Consider the following 17483-nt stretch of genomic DNA (forward strand, 5'->3'; position numbering starts at 1 on the left):
CTGTGTCTGATGAACTCTGTGGCTGGCTTCAAGTGCTCTCATGATTAGAATGCCTTTTTAGCAGGTTAACATAAAAAATTCCATTTTAACAAAAGGCAACTTTTTAATTGTGCAAAAATCACTAGTCATTATATACTTTTTCATGTTTTTTAGTTAAATACTTCAATCGTAATAGTCTGGGCAAAGCATGTTCCTTTCAAGCCTGTTAGACCTCACTCAACTCTATTCTGCCACCTGTATTTGACAGATTCATATACTTTTTATGCCTTTGCTTCCATGTACATAAAACAGAGGTAACACTGACCTCATAGTATTGTTATAAGAATTAAGAGAGACTGCATATACCTACAAGGAAAGGAATAATAGTAACAGAATTCCCTAAGGAGTGAAAGCTCTTTCAATTATAAAATAAGCCACAGCGAATGGTAAGGGACCATTAGAAGATAAATACAAAATTGCTCAGCAGACTAAAGAAAAAGAATCAATATTTCACAAACAGCTAAGAGGGAAAGAGGAGGCAGTGAGTAGAAAAATGCTGGAGAGAAAAGGGAGGGGATGACATAGCAACATGGAGTGGGGCTGTGGGCCAGAGAGAAGAACTAACACTAAGTGCCCGGTGGCCAATCAGGCTGTTAATAAAACAAGGATGCCAGGCCCTCTATTCTAAGGTCCCCCTATCCCTGTACACTATTACAAATATGCTACAGTTAGTGACCCCTCCCCCAATAAAAAGGAAACAATCTCTTAGGTAAAACTAGCTTGTGCAAAGGCACAGCTGTCTTGGATAAAGTCTTATTAAGCGTCTGCTAAAAACAACTGTCTTGTGTAAGTGGTGTTTTGAGGGAACCAAGGCATGTGGGCTGTGTTCCAGACTTGGACTTATATACAAGGAGATGAAAAGGAAACAGCTCTAAGTAAAACACCAGCAAGCTGGAGAATTCTGCAAAAACAGAGAAATGATCCAAGTGGTGCTTAGAAGGAAATTAAACCCCAAAGATAGTGGATGGGGAGGAAGGATGGTAAGAGGCAAGGTTCATTTTATTTAAATATCATGGGACCTCATGACCCCAATAGGTGAGTGGGTGAGTGGGTGAGGAGTGGGGGGAAAGCCAGGCTAACGTCTGGTTACACTCCCCCTCTTTTGGTTGGCCCTCAGTGTCAGCTCTTTCCCTTATGAGGAATGAATAATGTATCAGATACGATTGTTTTCACGCTTCTTACAATTACCAGGGAAAACTTTTTAATGTGGTGTTAAACTAGCATGAAGTTGTACTTTACCCAAAATATTCAACCAAGACTGCCGAAACTGACTGGTTGATATATCTGCTGTTGGGTGGGGCTGGGCCTGGGGATGGGGGAAGATATACCTTCAGAAAAAGCAGGTATTTGTCAAAAAACACTTTTAACTCCACAGCGTAATTAAGAGATCTAAGATTTTCCTTCCTACCTGATGGGGGAAGGCTGTGATTTTGCGCAAGGCAATGGAGCAGTTTGGAGGCCAGAATCAACATTTTTCTGCAGTTATGTAAGTTCCTTTTGAAACATCCTAGCAACAATATGGCTTTTGCCAATAAATAAGTACTCTGTTTCTTTGTGTTACCGAAAAAGATCACTCATTTGTGTTCAGATATTAGAGAAATTTAACTTCAGACCTTTCCATTTTTCAAAGTTTTATACAAAAAGGAAAAGAAAGAAGAGGCTAAATGTGTTTGCTTGGCAAACAGGTGCTGCAGGGTGAAGGTGCCTTCTCCTGCGAAGGCTTCCCTTCAGGGACCCAGTCCGGGAAGCGGGAAGGCGTGGCTCACCGCAGCGGCAGGTGAGCAGGTGCGTGCGTTTGCGCCGCTTAGGGTGCCGAGAGAAACGTGTGGTATCTCCGTTTGAAACAAAGGGAGTCTGTCAAACTGCAGTTCCCTTAACTCTGCCTAGAAGCAGGAGGAGTTAAGGGGCGCCAGAAAATTCACCAAGGAGCCTCCCACTTACAATCGGATTTGCACAACTCAAACCCTCGAGCATCCCACCAGGGGGAAAAGCCAGTACTCAGCTTAACAGCCCCTCGCTGCGCCCACCTCGGGCTTGCTCCGGTGGGTGTTGGAGAGTGAGCCCAGCGCCTCCTGAACCTCGCTCCCCGCCTCTGGTCAGCAGCCGCGTCCGCTCGCTCCTACCGTGGCTCATAATCCTTGCTCCGGCAGTCCTATCCCAGCAGGCGGGCGGGCGGGCACTCTGCTATTTGTCAACACGTTCCACGCACGCTCGCCCTCATGCACATCCCGCCCCTGCCACCTGAAAACGCGCGGCTTTCTTGGGAGCCCTCAAAGGGTACGATCTTCACTTCACCTGAGAGTGGAGGAAGCGCCGCACGCAGGAGCGGGCCACTGGGATAAACGTCAAAACACCGTGAGCTTGCACCGCCCCCTGCTGGCGGGTGAAGTGGCCTTGCAGGCCGGAGCAAGCCGGTATTGGCGGAAACCACTACAGGCGCCGCGGCGGCCTTCCCCGCCCACCCCCTCGCCAGAGACCCCGCCCCCGGACCGCGCGCGCCCGCCCGCGCAGGCCCCGCCCCCTCGCCGGCACACGTTCCTGCGGGGGCGCGCGCGTGCATCCTAATCCCCCGCCTTCCGGCTCCGGCGGCGACGCTCGCGCCTCGCGGCCGCCGTGCCACCAGTGTCAGCCTCCCTTAGGAGACTCCATTTGCTTTCAGGGCAGTCTGGCCGCCGCGCAGGCAGGCGGAGAACGATGCCCTCGGCACACGGACGACCGTCCCCTGCGCCAAGCGGCCTCTCACTCGCCGGCTGGCTGCGGCGGTGACACCCGGTCGCTGAGTCCACGGAGGAATCCGGGCTCCCTCCGCGTGAGCCAAGACGTCCCGCGCTCCGGAGCTCGCCCTGCGGGGAGAGGCCCTCGCTAACGCGGCTTCTCTTTGACCTCTTAATATCAGGAGGTAGGCAATTCAGGTCCTGCTGTGTCACTCCAGATAACGCCTGAAAGCATTCTCTCTCATATTTAGCCCATCCCATTGATAGGAGGCTTAATTTTCACAACATAGTTGCAGGATACATGTGGGTAATGCCACGAGCCCTCATACTGAAAAAAAAAAATGTTTTTGGTATTTTCCTTTAGGTTTCGGAGGCTCCGAGAATCTAAACAGCCCCCCACAAGAACCACTTCTATTCGCACATCGAGGATCATCTTTCATCAGGATTATTGTAGCATCTTCGCTGAGCCTTGCACCCCATACCCTCTACCATGAGTTCTGACTTCTGCCAATGAAGTTTTTTGATGCTTTATGTGACACCATCTCTTGGTTACCTTTTTCCTTTCCAGTTGCAAAATACATTAGGTATAAGTTTGTGTCGTGTTAGAGTACAATTTTCTGCCTGTCCACTTTCACCGTTTTTGCACGACTCAGTTCTGCCCAGCTTGCCTTACCATACTTGCCTATGATTTCCATAACCAGCAGATAATCTATAGCAGTCCTTGCCTAGAAGAAGCAGCTGCCCTACAGTGCACTGCCTGACAGACAACACTCGGGGTGACTTTTCCCATTATATTTTCCTGTATGTCACGTTTGCAACTCTCCTAAAACTATTCCCTAGAACGTTTCCCAAACTACTCCCACTGAGTCTTAGAAAAGAACCTCACCTTTAATGACGGCCAGAAGAATTGAGTACGCAATAGGACTGTTTTAGAGACCTTGCTGGTACAATATAGGTTGCAGTCTCTATTGCAGCTCACGAAAAGACCTTAAACTAAGAGAATAGGAAGAAAGATAGAAAATAGGGTTGATTGGAACTAGTCCTCATTGAAGGAAATACATAATTTTTAAAACAGCAAAGTGAAGAGAGTCAGCCTGGCCAGCACACTGTACATCCTAGGAGGACAAGGTCTTAAAATCCCATTTTCTAGTTTCATTGTGTTCAAATCTAAGTTGTTAAGTATCTTGTTCTAGTAATCGCCTAAAATATTAGACACTTAAAATGTTGGGGAAACGTAAGCGTGTGGTGTTGACAATTAAGGACAAGCTTGACATTATTAAGAAACTTGAGGAAGGCATCTCTTTCAAAAAACTTTCTGTGGTGTATGGGATTGGTGAATCCACAGTTCGTGATATTAAAAAGAACAAAGAAAGGATAATAAACTATGCAAATGGTTCAGATCCTACAAGTGGGGTATCCAAACGTAAATCTATGAAGTCATCAACATATGAGGAACTTGATCGAGTAATGATAGAGTGGTTTAACCAACAGAAAACAGATGGGATTCCGGTGTCTGGAACAATCTGTGCAAAACAAGCAAAGTTCTTTTTTGATGCTCTGGGGATGGAAGGTGATTTTAATGCATCATCTGGCTGGCTAACTCGATTTAAGCAGCGCCATGGTATTCCAAAGGCTGCCGGTAAAGGAACAAAATTAAAAGGAGATGAAACTGCTGCTAGTGAATTTTGTGGTAACTTTCAGGAATTTGTTGAGAGAGAGAATCTACAACCGGAGCAAATTTATGGTGCTGATCAAACTGGATTGTTCTGGAAATGTTTACCTTCAAGGACATTGGCTCTTGAAACTGAGCAAAGTACTTCTGGTTATAGGTCAAGCAGAGAGAGAATCATTATTATGTGCTGTGCAAATGCCACAGGTTTACACAAACTTAATCTCTGTGTTGTGGGAAAAGCAAAAAAACCCCGTGCATTCAAAGGAGCTGACCTTTCAAACCTTCCTGTCGCTTATTTCAGTCAAAAAAGTGCATGGATGGAACATTCTGTTTTCAGACAGTGGTTTGAAAAATATTTTGTGCCACAAGTACAGAAGCATTTGAAATCCAAGGGGCTTCTAGAAAAAGCAGTGCTTCTTTTGGATTTCCCCCCAGCACATCCAAATGAAGAATTGTTGAGTTCGGATGATGGCAGAATAATTGTGAAACATTTGCCACCAAATGTCACAAGTCTAATTCAGCCGATGAGCCAGGGGGTTCTAGCCACAGTAAAAAGATACTACCGAGCAGGACTTCTCCAGAAATACATGGGTGAAGGAATTGACCCAAAAATGTTTTGGAAGAACTTGACAGTATTAGATGCAATTTATGAAGTATCAAGAGCTTGGAACATGGTAAAATCAAGTACCATAACCAAAGCATGGAAAAAACTTTTCCCTGGCAATGACGAGAATTCTGGCACGAACATTGACGAAGGAGCCATGTTAGCAGCTAACTTAGCAACTGTTTTACAGAATACAGAAGACTGTGAACACGTTGACATTGAGAATCTTGATCAGTGGTTTGACTCTCGGAGTAATGACTCAAGCTGTCGAGTGCTAACTGACAGTGAAGCCGCTGAGGACCAGGCCAAGCCTTCTGAGCAAAAGCCTTCTAAAAAGACTAGAAAAGCAGAGCTGAATCCAGAGAAATATATTAGCCATAAAGCTGCTCTTGAATGGACGGAAAATTTGCTGGATTATCTAGAACAACAAGATGACATGCTTCTGTCTGATAAACTGGTATTACGGAGACTTCGAACAATAATAAGAAGAAAACAGAAGATTCAGAATAACAAGAGTCCTTAATAATGCTTCTAAAGGTTTCAGTGTATTTGCATCTTTGAGACTTTATCTGCAGTTGAAGTTCATGATCTTATTTGAAGTGCTGTGGATTTCAAGACCAAATACATTTTATAAATGATTTTAAGATTAGATGCCATTTTGGATTACTTAAATTACTGCTCTTTAATGTTAAGTGAGCATTGATATATAATTTGTCTGTCTACCATTTCTAATCTGTATTATACTAATTAGATCATAAGGTACCTGAGGCCAGGGAACTTGTGTCTCTTTTGTGCCTGAATTTCACTGTCTAATAGGGACCATGCACACTCTGGGCAATCAATAAATCTTACTGAAACTGAATATGACTTTGTCTGAACTTCGGTTTCCAAACTGAAATATGTTGGGGTTAAGTTTCCATTTCCACAATTTTTCCACCTGCTGAAAATTTTAGAACTCAGATGATTATGCTTGAAGTATTTCACTGAAAGCAAAGAACTGAAGGAAAAGGGTCTCAAGCCTTAAATATGGCATTCTATACCAACAGTATTTGGGCAGTCAGCAGTTCAGATTGGACATCTCTTGAGTATAATGAAGGAGGAAAAAGTAAGGCTAAAATGTTCCCAGGGAAAGGGCTTACGCTTCATTTTTATTCTACTTGACAATACAGAGAGTTCCTTCATAGTTGTGGAAAGAAGGTCATTCCTGTTGCAGAAAAATAGATTTCAGTTCCCCAAACCAGTGTGATTAGAAGAGGTAAGGGTTAAATTTTACTGGCTATCATTTTGATCCTTTATTAGTATAGATATGTCAATAGCTTTTAATAAGCTATTTGATATTTATGTAACACTTCAAAGCTTACAAAGTATGTCATTTGCTTTCTTACAGCATATTTTTCTGTGAGAATACTGAATATACACATACATATAATTTGTGGAACCATCACATGAACAACAGACTGACATTAAAACAGGAGAAAGGCACAATGGATGGGCAAGGGCTGCTGTGTGACTGGGCAAGCTATTTAATCCATCTGTAAAGTAGGACTCATACCTGCCTCAGTTTTTGAGAGGAGTTAATATGTGGATTTTAAATAACATGGGCTTAAAACAGGACCTGGTTCAGAATAGGTCCTCTTTGGGTGGTAGCTCCTATAACTAAGGACAGGAATTAATAAGTTTCAGAAGTATGCAGAATAGATATGGTGTGTGACTCAACCCTGATGTTGCTGCGTTGGTAAAACCCTTTAGAGGTGAAATGAAATGAAAGATATGAGTAACTAGTTTCAGCTGAAATACAATAATGTATTTCAATGAAAACTGAAAGGTTAATCTAACTTAGAAATCATTTCCTAACCATCTACTGCTAGGCACAGTGAGACATTTAGAAATGTTTAAGACATTTTAGGTTGAATTATAAAAGGAAATGGGAATGGAATTAATACTTTCTTTGCTTTGTACCTGCTACTAAAATAAATAAATGTTGGCTTTGTTCATAGGATCTATGTTACCAATATTGGCATTACTCATTAAAGTAATCAAATACCTTTAAAGTAGGTAACAGTAAGCAGGACACTTGAGATGTTTTCAAACTAAACACAGGATCAGTAGAAAATGAGAGCAAAAGAAATGCCACAGGAGACCTTGGTTATAGTAATTAGGCCCAGATATATATAAAGGGAGTCTAGTTGTGATTGACTGAAGATTTCAGAGGCCCTATCTGACAATTCTTGAGGCTTTCCTTAGAACTTAGGATTCTGCCTTTTGAGCTGAAGCTTTGGGTTCTAGTGAGTCCTTTCCAGAAAACCTCTTAAGAATCCACTTTCTTAAGGAGAATTCATTCAGTATTATTAGCATGCCTTCCTCAGTTTACACAATTATTTCACTTACCAGGTAGGCCTGAGGAAATGAGAATCTGCAGACATGTCCTGAGGTTGTTTGGCTTCTTGGAGACTAAGGTATTCTGAGACCTGATAATGGTAATGACATACTTGGATAGTGCTTTGCTTTTTCACAGAGCTTCTTGCTAATAAAAATTTTTCAGACTTCCTTCAGTTATTACATTGAAATGGCTTAATCTTGTTTTATGAATGCTAACAAACCATTCTTCCTAATACCATAATTAGTCGTAATACAAAAATCTTTCCCCTCTTCCAGATATATTATATTCTCTAGGAAGATGCACTGTGTTACCTTGTTTTACCACATGCTGCTTATATGCATCCCAGTTTGAGAAGCACAGAAATAATGTGCTCTCATTTGACTTTATGCATTTTAAAGAAAATATCCACAGATTTTATTGGTTACCATTTGTAAAAGTGCTATTTTTTAAAGGATTTTAAAGAAAAACAACTGAGACCAAATGGAAAATGTTTTGCAACTAAGAGTATACTTTCTTTTAAATTGTAGACTGGGGGTATTTACTATTTTATAATCCAATCTTAGTAATACAGGGGTTGATTGGAAAACTTTACTCAATAAATAAAATGAGTTGTCAGGGCCCAGATCAGTAGCCATGGTCAATTCAAGCAGAATAGGATTATAATAGTGTTCTTGTACAGGGATCCTTTTGTTTTCAATAAAGCTTCAGACTGAGCTGTGCAATCACTTCATGAGTTTTCCTGATTTAGGGAGGATCATGGTGGATTAAACAGCACAGCAGACATGAAGCAGGACACAGCTGCTTAGCTCAGATCAGAGACACTTTGCCTCCAGTGGTGTGGTGACAGCCAGACAAAGTATTGCAAATCAAATCTAGGACTTGCATTTCAAATTTTGCCCTCTTCTGAAGGGCTATGTCTACTTATTACCTTAATAGTTTCACAAAGTTAAACTTTTCATATTTAAATATATACTTTACATCCTAAGCAATAATATCTGCAAAATCACAGGGCTTGTGTGCCAATTGCAATCTTTTTCTAGTTCAAGTTAAAGTAAATAGAAAAGTTTCTTTTTTAACAACTTGGCAATCTGTAATCTAAAATCATTTTGCATACCTTGTTGACACGCATTGAGGAACAGTAGCTATGCAGGAGTGGGGTTGTTGAAGGCCAACACCAGCTTCTCCGCTTTCTCCCTAGATAATCTCGGCAGCTTTCAGGACCTCTCCAAACCTCAGTTTCTTCATACATAAAAGGGTGGCAGGTTAAAAAGGCACACTTCATGTGCTCATAAACACCAACTAATAGCAATTTTATGGCTATTCGCTGAGAAATTCTGGTCCCCAGGCTTTGCCTGGAGAATGTGTCAGCCCTTCTCTCACAGAGACTGTGCAGAGCTCTAGGGGGCCTGGGCATCCCTGCTGCGGTCTAGGGCATTGCCTCATCACTGGGAATGCTGGCTGGGGCTGGAGGGCAGTGCTGAGCCCACCAGGCCCCCAAGACTCCAGTGCAGGCTCAAGAGTCAAAAAAACAATGGGCGGGGCCTGCCCTGGCCTAGTCTGGGATAACAGGGCTCAAAGAGGGATGGGTTTTTCCAAACAGTTGAAGGCATACTTGTATACTCATGAGCTCTATCGCTAAAAGCAGAACCTGGGGAGCAGAGGTGGGCCCAGTTGTGAGCAAAACTAGAAGCACCAGCAGTCCTGGTAGCGGCTGGTGGTCCGGAGAGTGGTGCTGGGAGCATCGAGGGTACGAGGAGCAGCACTGGGAGCACCGACACCGTCGCCCATTTAACTGAGCGCAGGGCTCACAGGCCTGGTTTGCCCACCGGTGCCCTGAGTACACTGCCCATAGGGTTAGAGTTCCCCTTTACTCTCAGTGTCCCAGATTAGAAGAGAAATTCATTTCCTTTCAATGACCAAGAGAAGGGAGTTAATCCACCCAAGGTCACCTAGTCACTGGGGCCAAGAAAGGAGCAGAAGTTGCTTTCCGAAGCTCCAAACAATGTGGCTCAGGAGCCAAGGGTACGGGCAGGGGCTGCAGACAGTCTCCCAGGGATGGACTGCAATCCCGATTCTGCTCCATCCTGGAACCCAGCAGCTTCTGCTTCCTCCACACAGGAGGGAAGTCCTTTATTGACATTCTGTCTCTCCTGGAAGGCTAGGAGTGTCCCCAGTCAACATCCATTTTGTGATCTTCTACACCAATCCTGTGAAGTATAATACTTCACCCATTTCAGAAAGAGCCCCTAAAGGCAGCTGTCAGAGACCCAACCAACCATTCCAGGCGGAGACAGGGACAGAGATCTCAGCCCTTACAGGAAGCTGCAGTCCTCTGTCCTCCCACAGGCATCTAGGCTGCAGGAATCCCTGAGGCACTCAGCCAAGGCCTTCCTTAAAACCACTTTCAGCATCCAGAGATGTGCTGGCTGTGTATAATTCCAGAGAATTCTTCCACCAGTGTTATTCCCCAGTCATCTGAGTATCATTGTAAATCCATCAGACTCAGAAAGTCGTTGAATGAAGTTCTGTACAACTGACATGCACAATCACCATGAGGGCATTTTTTTCATTATCTTGTGATAAAAAGATCAGGCCTAGAGCTGTAGGGAGGAATCCAGCTATGTCTCCACAGGTCACCAGAGTGGCCAACAGCCTTTCCACATGGAAAGCACAGGGTGAGTGCCAGAGCCTATCCTTGTTCCCTGCTCCTTTCCATTCCTCCTCGTCCTTGCTACCCAAGTCCTTTAGTTGGCCTGGTGAAAGGGTCCTGTCAAGAACATACATGTTTAGTAATTTGGAAAGCCAGAAACAAAATGTTTTATAAGTGCATAGTGAAATATATAAGCCACACTGTCTCCCACACTTGTAGCCAACTAAAGATGGATATGAACATATTCAGTGTAGCTCCTTTATGGAACTTTAGGTGTGATTTATGAATATCCCCAGAACTTGGAACATAGACCTTTGGGGATTTTTATTTTCATAGTGATTCTGTAGTGAGATTGCCAGCTATTATCACTGTAACTAATTAAATCACTGGGGAATATGATATATTACTGTTACTATACAGATGTTAGAGATCAGTGAGATTTTGGAACATTCAACTCTTTTTTTAAGTCAGAAGAGACAAACTGACTGTAAGACTCAGCCTCATTAACCTATGAAGTAACCTCTACCAAAGTGCTTTTGTTCTCAACAGGAATCTTAACACCTAGACTTATAATCAAATTCCATAGAATTTCTCCTAAGACCAGCAAAAATGATACCTAATTTTTTCCTACATTTTAGAATATGTTAATCTTCCAAAACTTATTTACAAGAAAACACCATTATCTTTGAGCCTAAAAAAGACAAAGTAAACTTATAGCAAACAGATTCCCTTATCTTACTGAAGCAGTTAATTTGTTTAAAAAGTCATATACTAGAATGAAGTTTTAAAGATACATTTTTTTCTTAATAAGAAATGTCTGAGGTTATGCACATAAGCTGAGTGTGTAAGGATGACAGAGAACCCAATTTTTTTTTTAATTCCCCTTTTGGCTTTAAAAAATTAACTGAAAGTTGAATTCTATTCATTCTAACCCAGACTAACATACTTTAAGCCATTTCAATGTAATTATCACAACACAAAGCTTACTCACTAAGTATGGTTGTATTTTTAAAAAATCATTGTTATTGTGCAACAATGTAGGGATAGCAATTCCATTTTTTGTTAATCAGCTTTTTGGGGCTACCGGATGATTTAGTTTAACATTAGGCAGCTTGTCTCCCCTCAGTAATAAGATACTTCACCTATCTCACATAAAGTATCTAAATTATTTTCTAAAAAATAAAGAATGCAGGGATTTTTTTCTTGCACTGTACAAATACTCAGTACTGTTGATTATACTCATCGGTTAAATTGGCACATATATAATAAAAATGTTTTTGCCATGAGAAAAAACTGCATTGATTTTAAAGATACATATTTTAATACCTATGAAATTGGGATACTTCTTACAATCAATAATTATAGTTGACAGCATTTTTGTCTTTCTTAATAGTATGTAAAATAATTATGTCCTTTAGATCCTATGAAATATAATTTTTTGTGTAAATCTTACCTTCCTTTTTAAAATATATCTAGAAGTAATAGTGTACATAAAATTTTTCTACTTCGTATATTCATTTTTATAAAAGCATAATTATTACATATGAATATGCAAAAGTTAGATATTAAAAAGATAATCTAGCTTCAGAAGTCTCATTTCATAATACAATTAATTGCTCATGTGTACACACTTATGGTATACTTATTTAGGAGAAAATGTAGGGTGCTTTTAATTACTGAATGTTTTTTAAAGACATGCTTTATTTCATTTAAATACATAAAATAAACTGTATAGAGCTATCAAAGTATAGCCAAATAGTGATTTTCCTGGCCATACTTCTAATGATTTGTATGTAAGTTAATCTTTGTAAGAAGTTTCTAGATCGTTCAAGAATACCATGTTTTCCTTGTTTACATGTTCTATCCATTTAACATACCTTAAGGGCTTTCATTTGTTTTTCTATTATATATTCAGATTTCCTTAATTTTAACTTAAATATCCTTTTTCTGTTCCAGGATCACATCTAGGATACCATATTACATTTAGTTTCCACATCTCCGCATGCTCTTGGTTGTAACAATTTCTCAGAATTTACTTCTTTTTGGTGACCTTGACGGTTTGAGTAGTACTGGTCAGGTATTTTGTAGAATATCTTTATGCCATAATTTTAGTTGTTCTTTGTTCATTCCTTGCCTACTGTAACATAAAGCAGATTGTGAAAGTGCCATGACTAAAGATGCATTATGGGAAATAAATGTGTGAGAAAGAGAAAGATAAATTTTAATGAGGATCTGGAAGGCTTCTCATCACAAGTAGTTTATAAGCTTGCCCTTGAAGATATTAGTTATATTTGTGGTAGGAAGGGGACAATGAATTTGAGGGATGCAGATCATATTCTACTACTTAACTAATAGGATTTCAACATGAAATTTATTAAAGGTGTAATTAGAAGTAACAGTGTAAAGTTGGGTAGGTGTCTTTTCCAACACCACTTCTCCAACTCTGATACCAACTAGGTGTCCCTACTGTTCTGATACTAACTACTCAGAGTTACACTCCACAGGTTTAAGGACTCCATTCCACAAGCTGTCCTCACTTCAGATGTTCATTGTAAATATCAAGTCCTAAGGTTACTCATACTTCTGTCTGATCTGGCTGCAGTCCCTACCCCCATTACTATTACAGTTTATTATAAGGTTTATTTAATTTAAGCCAGATGTAGTAATACACAGTGAGGTCTGGAAGAGTCCTAAGCACAGAAGCCTCTGTCCCTTTGGCAAAGGGTATGTTATCCTACTAGCACGTAGATGTGTCTGCAAGCTTGGAAGTTCCCTGAACCATATTTAGATGTTTTTTTTAAATGGAGGTTTAATCATTTGGGCATGATGGATTAAATCACTGGCCATTGATGATTAACTCAATCTCCATCCCATCCCCAGAGGTTGGAAGGTGGGGCTGAAAGTTCTAAGCTTCTAGTCAAATCAACCAACCCCTATTCTGAAGCTATCCAGTGTCCAAGAAGGGTCATCTCATTAGAATAACTATCTTCCTATCATTCAAGAAATTCCAATATAACTTAGAGAAAAAAAAGGAGAGTGAAAAGACACATAGTGGAGAAGCAAAGTGTAAGTGTTTGAAAAATAAAAGGGGGATTAAAACACAGAGGGAGCACAGGCTTGTCTATTGAGGAAGAAGTTGGAAAAGGAAGATGTACCCCTCAGAGTCATTGTCATCATCTTATTTGCAAATGCTTTCAAATGATATATGTGTACATAGCAGGGCTGTGATAAAAGCTAGATATTCAAGAACACTACCCATATTATTGGGGGGTTGTTTAGTTTCCTGTTTCTTGACTTCTGTACTCCAGTTAAGTCAGTTTTTTTATCAAGACACAATAGCCAATTTCTCCCTTCCCTTTGACACTCTCCTGTTACTTATTTATTCAGCAATTATTGAGTACTTCCTATATTCCAGGCACTGTCTTAGGAGTTAGGAATATAAGATCACTTTATTATATCACTCACAGTGAAATTGCAATCATATACCCACAAAGAAAAATAATATTGTTTTGATGGATTATAATTAAAGAGGACCCAGTTATACGTAAATGGGTATTATTTCCAGTGTAGCAAGGATAACATTCTGGCTTCTAGGAGGAAGCACTAATTTTATTTAGATACATAAAATCTCAATCTGAAAGAAAAGCTTCTATATTTGGAGCTGGAAACGTGCTCAATGTTTCCTCCATCACCATTCTTTACCCCTAGTGGAGATTGCTCGAACCATTAGTTGATAAAAAGAGGATATGGAGCATATCCTAAACTGTGGAACAGATTTAAGGAAAAATAATTCCAAGCCTGCTATTATTTATTGTTCAACTGTTAAAAATAAAAATTCACATATGTGAAACCACCTTATATTAATGCAAATGAGATAGCAAATATATAGTTCTCTCAGTTAATCTATTGTTTCTTCCCCCTGGATATCTGAGGTTACAAAACCAGGGCCTGAGAAAACCAGATTTTAATGAAATTCGTACAAAAATGTCTAGAAACCTTGTTGCTTCAGATGCAACAAAAGAACACCTGATTGGCTTTTGGATTTTCTCCTGCTTGGCCAGAATGCTAAACTTACTTTTCTTACTGTTCTATCCTTATATAATCATTGTGCTGTAGAGAGGCAGGATAGTGAGGTGGACTCTGCCATACACTAGCTGTGTGATCTTCCTCTCCATCTCTATGTCCATCTATAAAATGAGGATAATAATAGGATCTACCTCGTAGGTATGAGGATTAATTAATATATGTAAAGTACTTAGAACCATGCCTGGCACATAGTAAATGGTATGTGTTTGGTAAAATATACACACTTACACAGAGTAATTTCTCACATGTGTAGTCAATATGGGATTATGACTTTATAAGTCTCTTATATAACTATAAAGGAATAATTCATTACTTGACTTAGCTTATTCACTGGGGACTATTAAAACTTAAAGCATAACATTGAATATCTAACATACACATGAACTTTCTAAGTTCCACTTAAGAAGTCTATCAGAACCATTAAGTGTACTTGCATTCAATAGGTGTTTATAATGTCACATTTCTGTGTGTTCCTCAACAAATCCACAATGGGTATAAAATACACAAGTAGCATAAAAGTAAAAGGAATAAAAGTTCTCACTTCTGGTGACAGCTACCCAGTGGTTTTCATTTTTCATTGCTGAACACATATTGACAATGGGAATATACAGACCAGATGGAAGATCTTCCATCTAGATTCAAGAAAAGCCACTTCTTAGGGACTTAGGAAATGAAAGCATGGAAAATGTCATGAGACATCTGGGACTCTTAATAACTCCATCATTTGTACCTAATACAAGAATTTAGAAATACGTGGTATTAACCATGGCAATACTGTGTTTCTGGAAGGCAAATAATTTAAGAAGGCATTTAAGATACCTTAAACTTACATATCTTATTTGTCAATTATATCTCAATAAATGTGGGAAAAAGAATATGCAGTTAAAACCAGCATTTAATAGTCTTGGAATAGGAGTGCTAAGTTTCTTGCATTGAGTGAGAGAGTCCTGCAGAATGAAAAAGTGAAATGCTCAAAATGTTCATAGCACCTGGTTTTCCTGCATTGATGATCACAACAATGCTGTAAGAAAACAACTCTGGTCTGGAACACAGGAGACTTATGTTGCAGATCTACTTTCACTCCCAGCTAGCTACATGACCTTGAGGGAGTCCTGGAACTGCTTTGAATTTCAGTTTCGTCACTTAAAATGGTAGAAGTCCCTTTTACACTAGTTCTTTGACTTAGAAGTCTAATAGTTACTTTGTTTTCTTATTTAGCAATAACCTAACTTTTCAACAATACCCTCTCCTGGTGACACAGTGACATGAAAATCCATTTGAAGCCGCAACTGTGTGCTAATATCATCCTGCAAATATGCCAGTAAGTCTTTAACAAAAATTCTTTGTTTTAATTGGAGTAAGAAAGTGTTAAAAACTTGAATTCAATTTTTAATGTGAAACATTATTATTCTGTAATTTAATAAGTCTCATTATATTTCAATTTATTCTTATTCAAGGCCACTACAGAAAGCTGCTTATAAAAAAGTGGGAGTATACAGCAAAAGACACCATCAATAGAACAAAAAGGAACCCTACAGTATGGGAGAATATATTTGAAAATGACACATCCAATAAAGGCTTAACGTCCAGAATATATAAAGAGCTCACACGCCTCAACAAACAAAAAACAAATAACCCAATTAAAAAATGGGCAGAGGAACTGAACAGACGGTTCTCCAAAAAAGAAATACAGATGGCCAACAGACACATGAAAAGATGCTCCACATCGCTAATTATCAGAGAAATGCAAATTAAAACTACAATGAGGTATCACCTCACACCAGTAAGGATGTCTGCCATCCAAAAGACAAACAACAACAAATGTTGGCGAGGCTGTGGAGAAAGGGGAACCCTCCTACACTGCTGGTGGGAATGTAAATTAGTTCAACCATTGTGGAAAGCAGTATGGAGGTACATCAAAATGCTCAAAACAGACCTACCATTTGACCCAGGAATTGCACTCCTAGGAATTTACCCTAAGAATGCAGCAATCAAGTATGAGAAAGACCAATGCACCCCTATGTTTATCGCAGCACTATTTACAATAGCCAAGAATTGGAAGCAACCTAAATGTCCATCTATAGATGAATGGATAAAGATGTGGTACATATACACAATGGAATACTACTCAGCCATAAGAAAAGGGCAAATCCTACCATTTGCAGCAACATGGATGGAGCTGGAGGGTATTATGCTCAGTGAAACAAGCCAAGCAGAGAAAGAGAAATACCAAATGATCTCACTCACCTGTGGAGTATAAGAACAAAGGAAAAACTGAAGGAACAAAATAGCAGTAGAATCACAGAACTCAAGAATGGACTAACAGGTACCAAAGGGAAAGGGACTGGGGAGGATGGGTGGGTAGGGAGGGATAAGGGGGGGAGAAAAAGGGGGGTATTAAGATTAGCATCCATAGGGGGGTGGGAGAAAGGGGAGGGCTGTACAACACAGAGAAGACAAGTAGTGATTCTGCAACATTTTGCTACGCTGATGGACAGTGACTGTAAAGGAGTATATAGGGGGGACCTGGTATAGGGGAGAGCCTAGTAAACAAAGTATTCGTCATGTAAGTGTAGATTAATGATAAAAAAGAAAAAAAAAAAAAGCAGTTCCTGTGTGGTGACCTCCAATGAGTTCCACACAATGATATAAAGGGCATATAAAAGTGTAGGCAAAGGGTCTGTTTGTGTTTATACAGTGGATCAAAGCCTAATTTGGCTACCCCGTAAATGAACTAAGATACGATATGAAAAAGAACTTTCAACATCAGCACTCTCGGGAAGACTCATGCCAGAAGATGATCAGCAAAAAAAACCCCAACAAAGATCCACGCACTGCCACAGGTATAGATGCACTCATCCCACCAATTCCTGGACTTGCTATGGGAATGATGAAGGAGATATCTAAGCTGGCCTGTGCATACAGTAAAACAACAAACTTGACTGGATCTATACTGTTGGAACTCAACCAAGAATTAGGAGAAGTGCAAATTGTAGCACTCCAAAATCTTACAACCACAGACTATTTACTGTTAAAAGAACATATGGGATGTGAACAGTCCCCAGGAATGGGTTGTTTTAATTTATCTGAATTCTCTCAGACTGTTCAAGTTCAGTTGGACAATATCCACCATATCATAGATAAGTTTTCACAAATGCCTAAGGTGCCTAACTGGTTTTCTTGGTTTCACCGGAGATGGCTGGTAATTACAGGTCTGCTTTGGTTACATAACTGTACTCCTATTATGTTAATGTGTGTGCACAATTAAACTAGTAGTTTAAAACCTATCCATGCTGAAGTTAACTCTACAAAAAGATATGTCAAAGAAATAATCAATC

The 17483-nt window shown here is 40.0% G+C and overlaps 2 protein-coding genes across 6 annotated transcripts in view; one reads left to right on the forward strand and one right to left on the reverse strand.

The window, feature by feature from the left end:
* FAM13A (family with sequence similarity 13 member A) overlaps positions 1-13286 on the reverse strand; it is a 354285-nt gene extending 340999 nt beyond the window's left edge. For 2 of the 5 annotated variants that reach the window (XM_057502438.1, XM_036922104.2), the window contains exon 1: positions 2067-2340. In XM_057502438.1, the coding sequence (XP_057358421.1) occupies positions 2067-2172 (106 nt within the window). In that variant the 5' untranslated portion in view covers positions 2173-2340. Of the gene's footprint in view, positions 1-2066; positions 2341-13272 lie in introns of those variants that run through there. The other 3 variants (XM_057502440.1, XM_036922105.2, XM_036922107.2) reach the window with 3 other exon arrangements.
* Positions 2591-6083, forward strand: TIGD2 (tigger transposable element derived 2). The gene is made up of 2 exons (XM_036922101.2): positions 2591-2938; positions 3118-6083. Exon 2 carries the CDS (start codon positions 3975-3977, stop codon positions 5550-5552), a length of 1578 nt encoding a protein of 525 aa, XP_036777996.2. The 5' UTR covers positions 2591-2938; positions 3118-3974; the 3' UTR covers positions 5553-6083.
* Positions 13287-17483: the final 4197 nt, after the last annotated feature.

The sequence above is a fragment of the Manis pentadactyla genome, chromosome 5 (genome assembly GCF_030020395.1).
Source record: "Manis pentadactyla isolate mManPen7 chromosome 5, mManPen7.hap1, whole genome shotgun sequence".
NCBI lineage: Eukaryota > Metazoa > Chordata > Mammalia > Pholidota > Manidae > Manis > Manis pentadactyla.

Excerpts from the sequence above, each read along its gene's own strand:
- TIGD2 (XM_036922101.2), top strand. The coding sequence starts at position 3,975 with ATGTTGGGGAAACGTAAGCGTGTGGTGTTGACAATTAAGGACAAGCTT.